Source organism: Lolium rigidum, chromosome 3 (assembly GCF_022539505.1).
Source record: "Lolium rigidum isolate FL_2022 chromosome 3, APGP_CSIRO_Lrig_0.1, whole genome shotgun sequence".
Taxonomy (NCBI): domain Eukaryota; kingdom Viridiplantae; phylum Streptophyta; class Magnoliopsida; order Poales; family Poaceae; genus Lolium; species Lolium rigidum.
In genome coordinates, this window is record NC_061510.1 from 394592002 (window position 1) to 394608335 (window position 16334).

Sequence of the window (16334 nt, forward strand, 5' to 3'; positions counted from 1 at the left end):
TTGCTATGATAATATTGATGTGATCTATTCCTCCTACATATGCATGAAGGTGACGAGTGTGCATGCTATGCTAGTACTTGGTTTAGTCGTTTTGATCTATCTTACACTTAAGGTTACTTAAACATGAGCATTATTGTGGAGCTTGTTAACTCCGGCATTGAGGGTTCGTGTAATCCTACGCAATGTGTTCATCATCCAACAAAAGTGTAGAGTATGCATTTATCTATTCTGTTATGTGATCAATGTTGAGAGTGTCCACTAGTGAAAGTGTAATCCCTAGGCCTTGTCCCTAAATACTGCTGAGTTACTACTTGCTTGTTTCTTGTTTTACTTGTGTTACTACTGCTGCAATACTACCACCATCAACTACACGCCGGCAAGCTATTTTACGGCACCGTTGCTACTCGCTTATATATATTCATACCACCCGTATTTCACTATCTCTTCGCCGAACTAGTGCACCTATTTGGTGTGTTGGGGACACAAGAGACTTCTTGCTTTGTGGTTGCGGGGTTGCATGAGAGGGATATCTTTGACCTCTTCCTCCCTGAGTTCGATAAACCTTGGGTGATCCACTTAAGGGAAACTTGCTGCTGTTCTACAAACCTCTGCACTTGGAGGCCCAACACTGTCTACAGGAAAGGAGGGGGAACGTAGACATCACCCGCCGGTGGGTTTCTGACGTCAACACATTCTGGCACGCCCGGTGGGACCATCTTCAACATCAACCACATCGCCATCTACATCAGAGATGGCAGAATAAACTCCGGTCACGTACGAGGAGCTCTCTGGCGAGCTCAAGAAGAAGTATGACGAGGTCAAAGCCTTCCTCGAAGCCGACCTCATCGGCTCTTTCCACAGGACCCGTTCCCACGGCATCAGATGGAAGGGGTTCTCACCTGAAGGCGCGCTTGATGGAGTGGACCTGTCCACCCCGTCAGAGGAATGCACCGAGTCCGCTGCGTCAGGAGATAAACTTCATGGTGGCTCATTCGCTGCACCGCCATTCTGAGAGCCTGGTGAATACGTTGGAGCGCGTCGCTCTGCGCGTAATCCAGGAGATCATGAGCCATCAGTACTCTCCGTCAGGACCAGCCCTAGGGACTCACCAAGGGGAATTGCTACTCCAGTCCCGTCCACCGCTGCCGTTCGCGTTGGCAGCACCCGAAGCGCCGAACTCATCGGCCTATGTCGTCTACAAGATTGGTGGTGACCCCAGTGACTACCAATTCCTACATGACGCGCCCAAGGAGATCCCGCACGGGTACGCATGCGCATACGTGCCAGACTGCAGCACCTGGGCACCCTCGAACCGAGGTTGCTATAGCGAGGGACTTCGGGGCAACGGGAGGAACGTCGGAGGCGGACCACGAGAAGCAAACGTGGCTAGCTAAATACGCCACCCCGACAAAACTCCCAAGCCCAGCTCCTGCGGTTGGCTCGGAACCGAGAAAAACAAGCATGGCTGGTTAAGTACGCCACTCCGACGAACCTTCGGGGTTCGGCACTCGCAGCCATCACCGCGGATCAGATTTGTACGATCCTGAAAGATCGGTTCGGCATGATGCCGAAAAGGAAGACGATCGGCTATACCAAGCCGTACCCCAACGAGTACGAATTGATCCCGCTACCACCCAAATATCGGCTCCCGGACTTCACAAAGTTCGGCGGATCGGATGGTTCCAGCTCCATCGAGCATGTGAGCCGATATTTGGCGCAGCTGGGCATGATCTCAGCATCGGACGAGCTGCGCGTGAGGTACTTCTCACGGTCCCTCACGGGATCGGCTTTCGGTTGGTACACGTCGCTGCCACCGAACTCAGTCCAGACTTGGAAGCAGCTGGAAGAACGGTTCCATGAGCAATACCACTCAGAGGCTTCCGAGGCTGGCATTGCCGATCTCGCACAAGTACGACAGAAGCGCGGGGAAACAGTGTCAGAATACATTCAGCGCTTCAGGACCGTTAGGAACCGATGCTATTCGGTTCACGTGAGCGAAAAAGAAGCAGTCGAGTTGGCGGTGGTGGGTCTATCATCATCGATCAAGGACGTGGCCTCCCAAGCGGACTACCCGTCACTAGCGCACATGGTACGAAGGCTGTCGGCGTATGAACGGCGTCACCCGGATGTCTATCGGGACAAGTTCAAGCGTGTGGTTACCATGGTTGACGCAGGCGAAGATGAAGTCGCTACGGGAGAACAAGAGGTCGCGATGAGCTGAGTGGACTCGAGCTGCGGGCCCGGTAACCTCGCAAATGGGTGAAGCCACCGGGACCTCCAAGAGGATTCGACTTCGACGTGACGAAAACCGAGCAGATTTTCGATCTCTTACTCGCGGAGAAGCATATAAAGATTCCCGAAGGCCACAAAGTTCCCACGGTGCAAGAGCTGAACGGAAAGCCATACTGCAAGTGGCATAACACGTTCACCCACACCACTAACGACTGCAGGGTGTGGCGTCAGCAGATCCAGATGGCAATAGAAAATGGGCGACTAATTTTTAACCAGTGTGCCATGAAGGTCGACACACACCCCTTCCCCGCTGTCAACATGGTGGAGTTTGCCCACCTCGGAGGGTGCCAGCCTGATTTCTCAGCCAACATCAGCATGGTAGAGCTTGGACACCGCTCTGAGAAAGACGGGGATGAGGACAGCTGCTCTCAGAGCAAGGACACAGAGGGGGCCGCTCCATGCGATCGGCCCCGTCAAGATGGCAAGCGCTACGTCACAGAGGGGGAAGTTAAGAACATAAGATATCAACGACCCCTCTCTGATCACCTCCTCAATAAGTATGTGAGTCGGTATGATCAACGCCGGCGACACGGCGACGATGATGAAAGAGGCCGTCTGGCCAGAAACGACAGAGGACATCGTCGGCATAATCACGATGAGGAGCGGCAGGAGCGCCTCGCCAGGGAGCAGGACAATACGGACAGGCATTGGAACTGCCCCTTCTTCAGACTACTGCTGGGATTCAGGAATGAGCCGATTACCAACAATCGGCAACTGCCCAGAATGCAACCAGAAAAAGAAGGAGGCAGCCAATGTGTCCGTGTTCGAGCGCCTAGGGCCTCTCCCGCCACAAAACAGGAGTGCTGAGATCCCTCGGTTGGAAGATCTCGAGGATTCGGAAGATGAGGGGGAGGACGAAGAAGACAGGTACCACCGTCCAAGGTGGTGCCCTGATGGTCTCAGCCATTCGCAAAAGCGCAGGATTCAGCGATTGCGCGGTCTGGAGGAAGCCGAAAGGTTATACTTGCATACGCTAAGGAAGGCACGACCTGATTTGGCTGCGAAAGTCCAGAGGACCCTGGATGAAGAGGGACTGCCGCAAAGAAAAGAGTGGCGCCCCAAGCAAAGGAAAGCCGATGATGAAACATCGGCTGGCACAAACATGGTGCTCATTCGGCCGGCGAAGTATAGGGCTCCACGATTGCATGATGCACTCGAGGTAGACGACAGCAAGCGCACCAACGTGCTAAAGTCAGAGGTTGGGCTGGTTTTATCTACCGGCCTGGGCGAGTAGCAAGACTACGTCAATAAGCAACGTGGCGAGGCTGATCCTTGCGATCGGCCCTCCGAAACTGGTGAAGGGATATTACAAAACCTTCACCGAGCAAGCAACGTGGAGGCCGATTCCAGCGATCGGCCAAAATTATCCTCACCATCCATTCTGCCTGGGATCAACGTTTGACCCAACAGGGACTACCTGACGAGCCGATACCATCAATTCTCTTGACAGAATCGGCTCGGGGGGGCACCTAGATGGATAATACTAAGTATGGGGGGCCGATACACAAATCGGCCTAAAAATTTTAAAAATTTTACAGCCGATGCAAGGGCATCGACTTCAGAATTGAGAAGTAGCCGATGCGCAGCCATCGACTCAGGAGGAAAGGAGCCGATCTGACCAGCAGGGCGCTAAGAGCGGACTGGAGAAACTCGGGGGGCAGCTCGCCTTGAAGGCTCTCTGCTTTGGGAAGCCGATTTATGTGCAAATCGGCTGGCTCTGCATGATCAAGCCCGAGCTAATTCAGCTAAGTTACGCGTCCTCGTTTCTGTTTTGGCCTTGGCCAAGACTCGGGGGGCAGCAAGCCTGGTGGATATTTTGTTTTGCTCTGTTTAAAGAACCGATTGGGATGCCATCGGCTGATCCTTCATTATGACCTTCTTCACAAATGATGAGTATTGAAGAGGATTATTGGGTTTGGTTGGAAAAGTTTAAAGGTTTTCCTGAAGATCCTGTATTTTCTGCCAGATTTAGAAAATCATCAGTTGAAGAAGGGAAGAGCGAGTTTCAAGGGGTCGATGCGATGCTATCGGCTCATTACGCATTGGCAAAGGGGACGAATCGGCAAGGTCAGTGGAAGAGGAAATCGGCAAATCAAATTGGAGAAAAGTTCTTCATTAATAAGGGAGATTTCTTACATAGTAGAGCTGATTGCCCTCAAAAGGGGATACATTGCCCCGCCTACTTCTACGGATCCTATGCTAAGGGCCCTATCTACGGGCCGTTGCTGCCCTCGTCGTCGCCGTCGTCGCCGCTGTCGGCGCTGCTCCCGGCCGGCTCGTCGTCGCTGCTCCGGCGGCCGCCGGCGAGGACCTTCATTGTCCTCATCCTCCTCGTCGTCGTCGTCGTCGGCCGTCGAAGTCACTCAGATTTCCCGGCCGGGGGCAATGGCGCTTGGCCGGCGGCTCGTCGGGGAGCTGTCGTCGTCGTCGTCCTCCTCTTCCTCCTCCTTCACCTCCTCGGAGGTGGCCCCATCCCAGGGGAAGTGATCATCCTCGGCTGTCTTCCACCGCTTCCTTATCGGCAAGGAAGCGGAGATCGCTCTCCCCGTCGGTCGGGGACCTGTCGTCCTCCGACCGGATGGAGAAATCATGACCGGGCTCATTCCCGGCCTCGATGGCGCGGCGAGTGTTGGCCGCGTGGGCCTCCGCCGGGTTCCACTCCGGCGTCGGCGCGCGGGAAGAAGAGGACTCGGTGGAAAAGCCCGATGAGGCGGAGGAAGAAGAGGACATGGTGGCGCGAGGAGGGTTTTTTGGGTGCTAATGCGAAGGAGATGCAGAGGAGAACTGTTTGGGGCGGTTAAATAAAAGAGGGCATGGTAGAAATTCAATGCCACAGCAGTTTCCGAGGAAGTGGTACCAAAACTGTCAAATCGTGCGGAGAAGTTGAGAAGGCAAGTTATCATGATGAAGGACTCTGCGACGGTTCTGCTCTGCCACGACATGACCCTACGAGAGAAAAGCATAATGATTTTGGAAATGTCATTTCCAAAACCAGGGGGGCATGTGTTATCACCAGAATCTGACCAAGCCAGAGGTGGGCCGCGATCAAGATGGACTTGAAGATATATGCGTAGAGAGATGTGTGAATCGGCCTTGTTTATCAAGTTTGGGCTAGTTAGCCCGTGTATCTTTATATAGTAGGTTACGTAGAGATTAGAGTTTGTCTCGTGCACGGTTTAGTGCACGCCCGCATTAGAAAGTCCCCTGGACTATAAATATGTACCTAGGGTTTATGGAATAAACAACAACCAACGTTCAACACAAACCAATCTCGGCGCATCGCCAACTCCTTCGTCTCGAGGGTTCCTCCGGTAAGCACCATGCTGCCTAGATCGCATCTCGCGATCTAGGCAAGCACGAGCCTGCCTAGTTGTTCATGCGTTGCTCGTGCTCGAAGCCTTTTTGATGGCGAGCAACGTAGTTATCATAGATGTGTTAGGGTTAGCATTGTTCCTAGTATCATATGCTTGTCGTAGTGCAACCCTTGCGCATATAGCCGTCCCCGTACCTCATCATGGGTGCAGGGGCGGCCCCCGCTTGATCGTTATTTAGTAGATCTGATCCGTTACGATTGCTCCTTGATTCATCAAGGATTAGTTTAATATCTGCAATAGTTAGGCCTTACAAAGGGTTGGAGGATCCAGCGGCATGTAGGGTGTAGTTTGTTGCCCCTAGACAGGACGTTCCGAGGATCAACCTAGTGTTGGTTTTTAGGCCTTGTCTAGGGCTGGCTTACGATCACCGTGCGTGGGCGCGAGGCCCAATCGTGAGTAGGATGATCCGATTATGCGGTGAAAACCCCAGATCGTCGTGGATCTCATATGCTTTATCTTGATCAAGCAGGACCACCATATATTCGGCCACCTTGGACGAATCATGGGTGGATCGGCTCCATGAGCCGATTCACGAGATAACCCGAGAGCCGATCGAGGCTCTTATTTAACGTGTACGTGTGTGCCCTGCGAGAAACTAAGCGAGGCATCATCCACACCTTCCCGACCAGGTATAGGTCGGGTGGCACGCCCTTGCAATTTGCATCGGCGCGCGACCAGGAGGCTTTGCGGGCCGTCGCTCTGAGGGACTGGGGCCAGCCGCAGCCCTAGTTGTTCCCGGCTCTACGGTGTTGACCAGTCACTGCCCGCCGGTGGGTTTCTGACGTCAACAGTGGGACAAGGAGTCTCCGGAGATCACATAAGTAAAACTCACTTGACTAGCATAATGACATCTAGATTACAAGCATCATCATATGAATCTCAATCATGTAAGGCAGCTCATGAGATTATTGTATTGAACTACATAGGAGAGAGATTAACCACATAGCTACCGGTACAGCCCCGAGCCTCAATGGAGAACTACTCCCTCTTCATGGGAGCAGCAGCGGTGATGAAGATGGCGGTGGAGATGGCAGCGGTGTCGATGGAGAAGCCTTCCGGGGGCACTTCCCCGCTCCGGCGGGGTGCCGGAACGAGAGACTCCTGTCCCCCGGATCTTGGCTTCGCGATGGTGGCGGCTCCGGAAGGTTTCGCGTATCGTGGCTTCCTCCGTAAGGGTTTTCGATGCGGGGGCTTTATATAGGCGAAGAGGCGGCGCAGGAGGGTCAAAGGGCGACCACACCATAGGGTGGCGCGGGCCCAGCCCTGGCCGCGCCACCCTGTCATCCGGGCCCACGGGGCCCCCTGCGGCGGCTCTCGGGTGTTCCGGATGCTTCCGGGCAAAATAGGAACTCGGGCGTTGATTTCGTCCAATTCCGAGAATATTTCCTTACTAGGATTTCCGAAACCAAAAACATCGGAAAACGAGAACCGGCACTTCGGCATCTTGTTAATAGGTTAGTTCCAGAAAATGCATAAATATGACATATAATGTGTATAAAACATGTAGGTATCATCAATAAAGTGGCATGGAACATAAGAAATTATCGATACGTTGGAGACGTATCAGGGACACAAGAGACTTCTTGCTTTGTGGTTGCAGGGTTGCTTGAGAGGGATATCTTTGACCTCTTCCTCCCTGAGTTCGATAAACCTTGGGTAATCCACTTAAGGGAAACTTGCTGCTGTTCTACAAACCTCTGCTCTTGGAGGCCCAACACTGTCTACAAGAATAGAAGCTCCCGTAGACATCAACTAGCTATTCCACAACCCCTCTTTAAAGACCTTCTAAACCCGATACAAACACCTGCGCCTCCCAACCCCACCTACCTTCCAACCCCACCCCACCTCCCGTCGACCCCAGACCACAACACCTCACCGACGCCGACCCCACCTACACCACCTACTGCTGACCCCACCCACCTCCTGTTGACCCACCCCACCTTTCGTCGACCCAACCCACCTCCCACCTCCCGCCGGCCCCACACCGCCTACCTCCCGCCGGCCCCACACCGCCCACCTTCCAGCGACCCAACCTAGCCTCCCAATGACCCCACCGACCCCACGTCACGAAGACCCACCCCACCATACCTCCTGCCGACCTATCGCCGACCCTTCCCCAAGCCACACCCCACCAGCCCCATTTTTTAAAGTTCGCATTTTTTGGAGCTCCGCTTCATTTTTTGGAAGTTCACCCCATTTTTTTCGAAAGTTCACTTTGTTTGTTTTGGAAGTTCACTTCATTTTTTGGAAGTTCACTTTATTTTTTGGAAGTTCACCTTATTTTTTTCAGAAGTTCACTTCATTTTTCGGAAGTTCACTTCGTTTTTTCGATAGTTCGCTTCATTTTTTCGGAAGTTCACTTCATTTTTCGAAAGTTCACTTCTATTTTTTAGGAAGTTCACTTTGTTTTTTCGAAAGTTCGCTTCATTTTTTCGGAAGTTCACTTCATTTTTTGGAAGTTCACTTCGTTTTTTCGAAAGTTCGCTTCATTTTTTCGGAAGTTCACTTCATTTTTCAGAAGTTCACTTCGTTTTTTCGAAAGTTCGCATCATCTTTTTGGAAGTTCACTTCATTTTTCGGAAGGTCACTTCATTCTTTTCGGAAGTTCACTTCATTTTTTTGGAAGTTTACTTCATTTTTTGAAAATTCACTTCATTTTTCTCGGAAGTTCACTTCTTTTTTTGGAAGTTCACTTCTTTTTTCTCGGAAGTTCAGTTCATTTTTCGGAAGTTAGCTTCACTTTTTGAAGTTTTTTTTCATTTTTCGAAAGTTCACTTTATTTTGTTTGAAGTTCACTTAATTTTTTGAAAGTTCACTTTATTATTTTGAGAAGTTCTCATCATTTTATTGGAAGTTCACATTAAGATTTATCAAACATGCCCAAAAATTAATTTTTTTGGTCAAATTCACGTAGGTCAAAACAGTAGTTCACTTTGTACACCGCGAGGAAGTTCACTTTACACCGGGCAGTTCAATTTTAACACGCCGAGAAAATTACTTTTTGTCGAAATTTACTTTGGTTAAAATGAAGTTCATTTTGTACCACACGGAAGTTGAAATTTCAATTGCATAGAAGTTCACTTTAAACACACCGAAATTTACATTTTGACGAAATTCACTTTAGTCAAAAAAAAGGTTGTTCACTTTGTAGCATACGGAAGTTCACATTGCACCTCGTGGAAGTTCAATGTAAACATGCCAGAAAATTACTTTTTTTCGAAATTCGATTTAGTCAAAACGGAAGTTCACTTTTTACGGCTTGGAAGTTCACTTAGTATCTTGCGAAAGTTCACTTTAAACACGAAGGGAAATTACTTTTTGACGAAATTCACTATGCTCAAAATGGAAGTTCATTTTGTACCACGCGGAAGTCCATTTTGAACGCGCCAGAAGATCAAATCATACAAGCCGGAAATTTCCCTTTGTCAAAGTTCACTTTCATCAGTGCAGAAGTTCACTTTGAACTGTGTGGAAGTACATTTCGAACATGGCTAGAACTTTTATAGTGCGACCGGAAGTTCACTAACAGATATTGGGTAGTTTACTTCCATATTTGAGCAGCTCATGTAGTCTGTTTTTCTGGGCGGAAATCATATGCATAGAATTCATCCGTACGGCATTCGATTGCGCAAATTGATCGGCCCCATGTACAATTAGCACTAATATAACTCTATTAATACTCCAACCCACAGTAGTGCCACATATAACCGTAGTGCCACCGCAGTGTTATTATCTCCAATTTTCTGTATTTCTGAAATTAAATTAAAACCATTAAGAATTTGGAAAAAAGTTCAACATGAAAAAGTTGCACCTAATCAATATATTTTCAACATAATTTCATTTGGAACATTCCAACAAGTGGTTCGGAAATAAATCGCAAAAAATAGTACAAAAAAACGAGAAATTCAGAAATTAGAATCATGTTTTTCGAATCTGCTATTAAACTGTAAAAAATTGGGGAAAATGCTCTATATAAAAAAGTTGCACCTAGTCAATAACTTTCCAACGGTGTATCATACGCATCAATCCGATAAACAGTTTGGAAATTAGACCTAAAAAAACTGGACGAAAACAGTGAAATCTGCAAAAATGTTGTTTTATATATTTAAAATTACCTTTAAACAATAGAGAATTTGGTAAAATAATAAGCACAAAAAAGATGCAAAATTTCCATACGAATCCATTGGTATATTATATGCATCATTTCGATAAGGGATTCAAAGATCAAATTAAAAATATTGTTCACACGAACATGTAATTCAGTGTTACACCAAGAAGTTCACTACGAAACACCCAGAAGTTCACAAGTGGTTCGAGAGTAACTATTTCGAACATGAGTGAAAAGTTTTATAGCGCGACCGAAAGTTCATTAACAGATATTGGGAAGTTCACTTCTATATTCGAGAAGCTCATGTACTCTGTTTTTTTGGACATAAATCATACGCATAGAATTCATCCCTACGGCCTGCGATTGCACAAATTGACCGTCCCCATGTATAATTAGCACTAATATAACTCTATTAATACTCCAACCCATCATACTGTCACACCTAATCAATCTGGATGAGCCAAATTCAAAAAGCTCTCCTGTCGTTGTTATGTCCGATTTTGCATATTTCTGAAATTAAACTTAAACCATTTAGAATTTGAAAAAAAGTTCAACACGGAAAAGTTGCTCCTAATCAATATCTTTTCAACAAAATTTCATTTGGAACATTCCGACAAGTGGTTCGAAAATAAATCCCAAAAAACAGTAAATAAAAACAAGAAATTCAGAAAGTAGAATCATGTTTTTTCAATCTGCTCTTAAATTGTAAAGAATTGGGGAAAATGATCTATATGAAAAAGTTGCGCCTAGTCAATAGCTTTCCAATAGAATATCATATGCATCAATTCGATAAACCGTTTGAAAATTAGACCTCAAAAACTGCACGAAATTAGTGAAATCCGCTAAAATGCTGTTTTGTATATTCAAAATTATTTTTAAACAATAAAGAATTTGTAAAAACAATGAACACAAAAATATGTAAAATTACTATACGAATCCAACGGTATATTATATGCATAGTTCCGATAAGCGGTTCAAAGATTAAATTAAAAATACTGTCCGCATAAACATGTAATTCTAGTGTTCCGGAAAGTAGAATCATATTTTTTCAAATTTGCTCTTAAACTGTAAAGAATTGGGGAAAACGATCTATATGAAAAAGTTGCGCCCAGTCAACAGATTTCCAATGGCATATCATATGCATCAATCCGATGAACCGTTTGGAAATTAGACCTCAAAAACTGCACGAAATTAGTAAAATCCGCGAAAATGCTGTTTTCTATATTCAAAATTATTTTTAAACAACAGAGAATTTGGAAAAACAATGAACATGAAAAAGATGCGAAATTACTATACGAATCCAACGGTATATTATATGCATCATTCTGATAAGCGACTCAAAGATTAAATTAAAAATATTGTCCGCATAAACATGTAATTCTAATGTTCCGCCAAGAAGTTCACTATGAAACACCAAGAAGTTCACAAGTGGTTCGAGAATAGCTATTCTCACTATATATAGTGGAAAAAATAAACAAAAACAGTCGCAAAAGTGACATAAAAATTTAAGTGGAAAACCTCCTCAATATGAGGAGGGAAGAAATGGGTGTAAACTAACCGGTCATGCAAGCTTCACTATAAGCAACCTAGTTACAAAGTTTTCTCCAGATCATGTAGAGATTACAACAAAATTTAGCTTGTTGCCCACCGCAACAACAATAGCAACCACATTTGGTATAAAAGCAGATATATCACAGCTTCTGTCCCCTTCGGTAGTCATTGAACTGCTCATAAAGTGCAGATTCAATCAGCACCATATTTGGTATAAAAGCAAACGTATGAGTTCCCAGTATACAGAGCAAAAATCAGCTCAATCGGATACTCGTTGCCTCCCCAAAATGTCCGTTTCTCAAAACTGCTCTATGCTGAAACTGCAATAATTCAAACTAACATTGTCAAAGTGAGTTCGATTGCTTTGCAAAAAAGTCATTTTCCATTCTCTAAGTCCAAAATTGGAGATTTTTGTCAAGCAAGTAAAATAATATTATGAAAAATGGCACTAGTCCAATTTTGGAAAAGAAAAACTAGACTATATTAGATGGATAACACCCACGTATTTTCAATTTGTAAGCTTTCTATCTATGTTGAACCATATAAATGACTTACGCCGATTTCAATCGCATATGGTTTTGCATTTTAAAAAAGGGTATGTGTGATGTAGGAGGCCATCACACACGGGTATAAAACTAAACTTGTGTGTGATGCGCCAAAAAATAAATATCATGATAATGAGTTCATTCTTTGCATAGAGGTGTATATTTTTAGGGCCAACAACAATGCTAAAGTGAGTTTTGAACTTATTTGTACAAAATATTTTTTCCCATTTCCTACTACCAGAGGTGGGTTTTTTTTGGGATAAGTGCAAAAGATATGATGCAGAAAATCGCCACTGTAATTTTCTATATGTTTGCAAAATCCTATATTAAAGCGTGTGTATAGGTTTTCATATTTCAAATACTCCCCCAATTTCTAAAAAAGTTTCGTAACTTTTTCTAGATCCGAATGAATCTGTAGCTAAAACATGTCTATATACCTCCGTATTTAGACAAATTTGAGAAGCTCTTTTAGGAACGGAGGGGGTAGATCTTTCTTTGAATTTTTATGTATTTAAAATTATTGTGGAAAATACATTTGAGAGTTTAAGCCTTAATAAGTTAGGACTTAAGAAAGAATCCCCTAAAAGTAAATTGCAACTTATATTACAATTATTTGGACTAATAAAAGTTTGTTGTTATTTTTAGTTCTGTTTAGGTATTCTCTTTTATCCAAGATTGTTATTTTTGGATTTTAACAAGAGTTGATTTATTTAAATGATAATCCTAAAAATACTAAGCCAAATGGCTAAATGGGATTGCCTAATGGCCCGGCCTATTATGGCCTGACCCAACTGGGTTGAGTTAGGTGTAGTGGACGCGAATTCCACGACTCTGCCGCGTTGCCACCTGCCTCGGACGCGCCCGACCCTCTCCAACGCAGGTAAGATGGGGTTTTAGTATGCCGCGTTGAGCTCTGCACCATCCTCCCGCTTGATTTATTGTCGACTCCCACTGTCACCTCTAACCTTGGGACCCTAGTTGTTGCTGGTGGTTTCGATCGTCACTGGCCTCTTCCACCGCTACTGCTCGAACTCGTTGCATGGCGCCTCTCCCACCAGAGTTGATCGTCCCCCTACATGCAATCTCACCCACGGCTAACCCTAGTTGTACGACTTGGGTTCACCGGCGCGGCTCCCACACCTAAAGTTGATCCTCCTTGGTGTATCTAACCTCAACCACTACCTCCAATCCTACTTCTCCTCGAGCTCCTGGTCGCAATCTCCAACACTGCTGCTGGCAGGATGGCAGTACAAGACTGCAACCCTAGTGTCCTCCTTCGGCCTGCTACTGCATCGATGTTGGTGCCTTGGTGATGTTATGGTGTGTGGTCTTGTTGGTGATGGCTTGGTGGTGATGTTTGGGTGATGGTGATGATGGTGTTGTGGTGGTGTTGGCGATGACCTTTTGATCGTTGACGTGCCAACACTGATCGGACGGTGGTGTTCCTACACACAGATATCTTCTTATTAACTCCAGGCTTTTTAATCTTTGAAATTAAATTTTGGGCTAAACATGAAAATTGTGAAGATTTTTTTTTTGGTTTCTATAACTCATGTTTTTTTTGCGAATAAAAAAATGAGTTATAGATTTTTTTTGGTTTCTGTAACTCATGTTGTTTGTTAGATTTCGAGTAGAATATTTTCTTTATGAAAATATTAAGTGATTTTTCTATGTTGGACAAAATTGCAATAATGCTTAAGTTTTAGTTAGTTAAGGTCGCAGTGTCCAGGTTATGCCAATAGTAGTTGTGTGAGAAATATTACATTGTAAGAAGTGAGCCTGGCTCACTTGGTTAGGGAAGTGGATGTACAACCCAGCCACCTAGGTTCAAGTCCCCAGGGATGCGAATTTGGGTTCTTATTATTTAAAAACAAAATCACTGTAGGGGCTTCCCCTACCGTATTCCTTTCAAAAAAAGAAATATTACATTGTTGTTGAAATGTAATTAAGTGGCTTAGACCTAGGCTGGGGGCGTGTTGCCCTCTGTTTGTTTTCCCTTTAGATCTAGACCTTGTTTACTCCTTCCTAATCAATTAAAAGACAGAGCTCCTGCACCGTTAGAAAAAAAATAGCTTCTCCGTGTATACCTATTGAAATTTTGAGCACCATGATGGCTCACAGCTAGTCTAACTACTGAACTTTTACATTACTTAGCATGGAAGTGCATCTTTCAAACTCCTGGCATATACTTCTAGCCTCTTCAACCCTTGTGTTGGTGATTGTGCTTCACCCAATTGTTTCACCATTGCACTACCAATAATCACTCCATCTGCACCCCACTCTACAATCTGCATCATTTTAGGATTAAAAGTCAGTAATTGAATTATGTTGTTGAGATTTTACAATCACGATTAAAAGTGTGGGGTGGACCCTCATTGTACATGCATGGATTTTACCTGGCTAACATGTTCCGGGGTCGATATTCCAAAGCCGACTGCCACTGCTTTGTCACTGATCTGCATACAAAAAAAGAGATGTGACTGATGATAAATTGATCATGACACACACAAAAAAGAAGTGGATGATTTTAAAGTTGGGTATATACAAACCTTCCTAATCTCCTTAAGAAGATCCTTGACATGCGGGTTTAAGGTAGCACGGGCTCCCGTAACTCCAACAACACTTACCTGCATAATGTGATTCATTACGGGACAAGAAATCATAACATGTGATCTTGATCAGATAATTAACCAAAAAAACGCATGGATTCTGCACTTACAAGGTAAACAAACCCCTGGGAAGCTTTCGTGATCTCTCTCATCCTCTCTGCTGTTGTAGCTGGTGTTGTAAGGAGGATCTATATATATGACCATTAATGAAAAAAACTTTTAATGGTTGTACTTCAAATTCTAAGTTTTCTTAGAATCACATATATTGACATCGAAGGGGCGTGCATATACCAACTCTAGACTGTTCTTGATGGCTTCTATCCTGAAAGCATGTATGTTGTCGTATGGAAGATCGGGTATGATAAGACCTGTAACACATGTAACTGTCTGAATCAATAACAACACTATATTATCAAAGTGGTTAGAAGAATTACTATATTACAGATGAACCATATTTTAAAATGGCGGGCTAATCATTTAGCTGCGATATTTTTAGAAGCTAAGAAAGGCTATAGGCGAGCTAATCCATTTAGCCTTTTTCAATTACATCTTGCCAAACTAAAAGGAAAAATATGACTCAAACATGATTCGAGCTACAACTTATTCAACTATTTAACGCAAACAAATATTTGACTATTCAACTTACAAGTTTTATTAACTTAGGTTGAATTGAATTTAAAAACATGAATTAAAAGTAGATGAGAAGAGAAATTCAGAGAAAAAATAAGAGGCTAAATTAGAGGTTAAATAGGGGCTAAATAGAGCTATAGTGGGATATTCTTGGTTTTTCTCGTTTAGCCTATAAATGTCATAGCTTAGCGAGAGGGCTCCTCAAAAGCTATAGCGGGGTTATAGCCGGCTATTTAAAACTTGGAGATAAACATAATCACAGCTTGACAGCTTTCCATGTGGAACTGGACTACTGATTAATATTACATTTAAAAGTCACGGGAGAGCTAACATAGAACGTCTCTCTGTCAAGTGGCAACATCAAATGGACCGGCAGCTATATCCAAGTTGATACTCTACAGCATACAGTCGTAGGTTGCTTACACTTGACTTACTGTTCGATCGTGTTCATGACTGAACTTCATGTACACGATGCTCAAACGATGATGCAGTGACAATGACCCGCGAGATAATTATGATACTCTTACTTGAGTATACTAGCCGTGAGATTAATTAGAGTAGTTCACCTTTGACACCCGCATCTTTGGCCGCGGCGGCGAAGCTCGCCGTCCCTTGCCGCACGATGGGGTCGAAGTAGGAGAAGAGGACCACGGGGCAGGAAAGGTCCGGCGTCACCTCCTTGAGCATGGCCATCACTGCGTCCGCCGTCGCCCCGGCCGCCAGCGCCCGCTGCGCGGAGGCCTTAATGACCGGCCCGTCGGCATAGGGGTCCGGGGATGGCATGCCGAGCTCTATGACGTCCGCGCCGAGCCTGTCCAGGAGCCTCAGTGCCTCCGCCGTGGTCGCCAGGTCCGGGTCGCCGGCGGTGATGTACGGGATGAGGGCCGTCTGCATCAAATGCGTCAAACTTGAAACATCAAGTGATCGAGCTTGGCGTTTGCACGGTACGCACGCATGAGCATGGTGCCAAACTGCCAATTATAGGGCGTACCTTGCCCTGCTCCTTGACACGGGACAAGGTCTGCGCCACTGTTAGTGCTAGGGCTCGTTTGCGCGGCGCTCTGAGAAGAAGCCTGCCCATGGGCACCGCCGGGTGGATCGCCGCCCTGACCACAAGAAGCCTCCTCGACGCGGCCACCGTCACTGCACTACGCCGCCCGGCCGGTTGGCCCGACGCGGCCGAGGACGATGGAGAGGCGGGGGACGCCTTGAGCGCGAAAGCCAT

The 16334-nt window shown here is 45.6% G+C and overlaps 1 protein-coding gene across 1 annotated transcript; it reads right to left on the reverse strand.

Annotated features, from left to right (window-relative positions):
• Window positions 1-14020: 14020 nt before the first annotated feature.
• Window positions 14021-16334, reverse strand: LOC124700832 (tryptophan synthase alpha chain-like). Its single transcript, XM_047232900.1, has 7 exons — window positions 16101-16334; window positions 15676-15997; window positions 14771-14847; window positions 14590-14667; window positions 14420-14497; window positions 14267-14326; window positions 14021-14158 (listed from the first exon to the last, which is right to left on the reverse strand). The coding sequence occupies exons 1-7, from the start codon at window positions 16332-16334 to the stop codon at window positions 14021-14023; spliced, it is 987 nt and encodes a 328-aa protein (XP_047088856.1).

Coding starts and splice junctions, on each gene's coding strand:
- LOC124700832 (XM_047232900.1), bottom strand. CDS start 16,334: ATGGCTTTCGCGCTCAAGGCGTCCCCCGCCTCTCCATCGTCCTCGGCC. Junction 14,848..15,675: donor CAAAGATGCGGGTGTCAAAG/GTGAACTACTCT, acceptor CATGTGTTACAG/GTCTTATCATACCCGATCTT. Junction 14,159..14,266: donor CCCCGGAACATGTTAGCCAG/GTAAAATCCATG, acceptor AAAATGATGCAG/ATTGTAGAGTGGGGTGCAGA.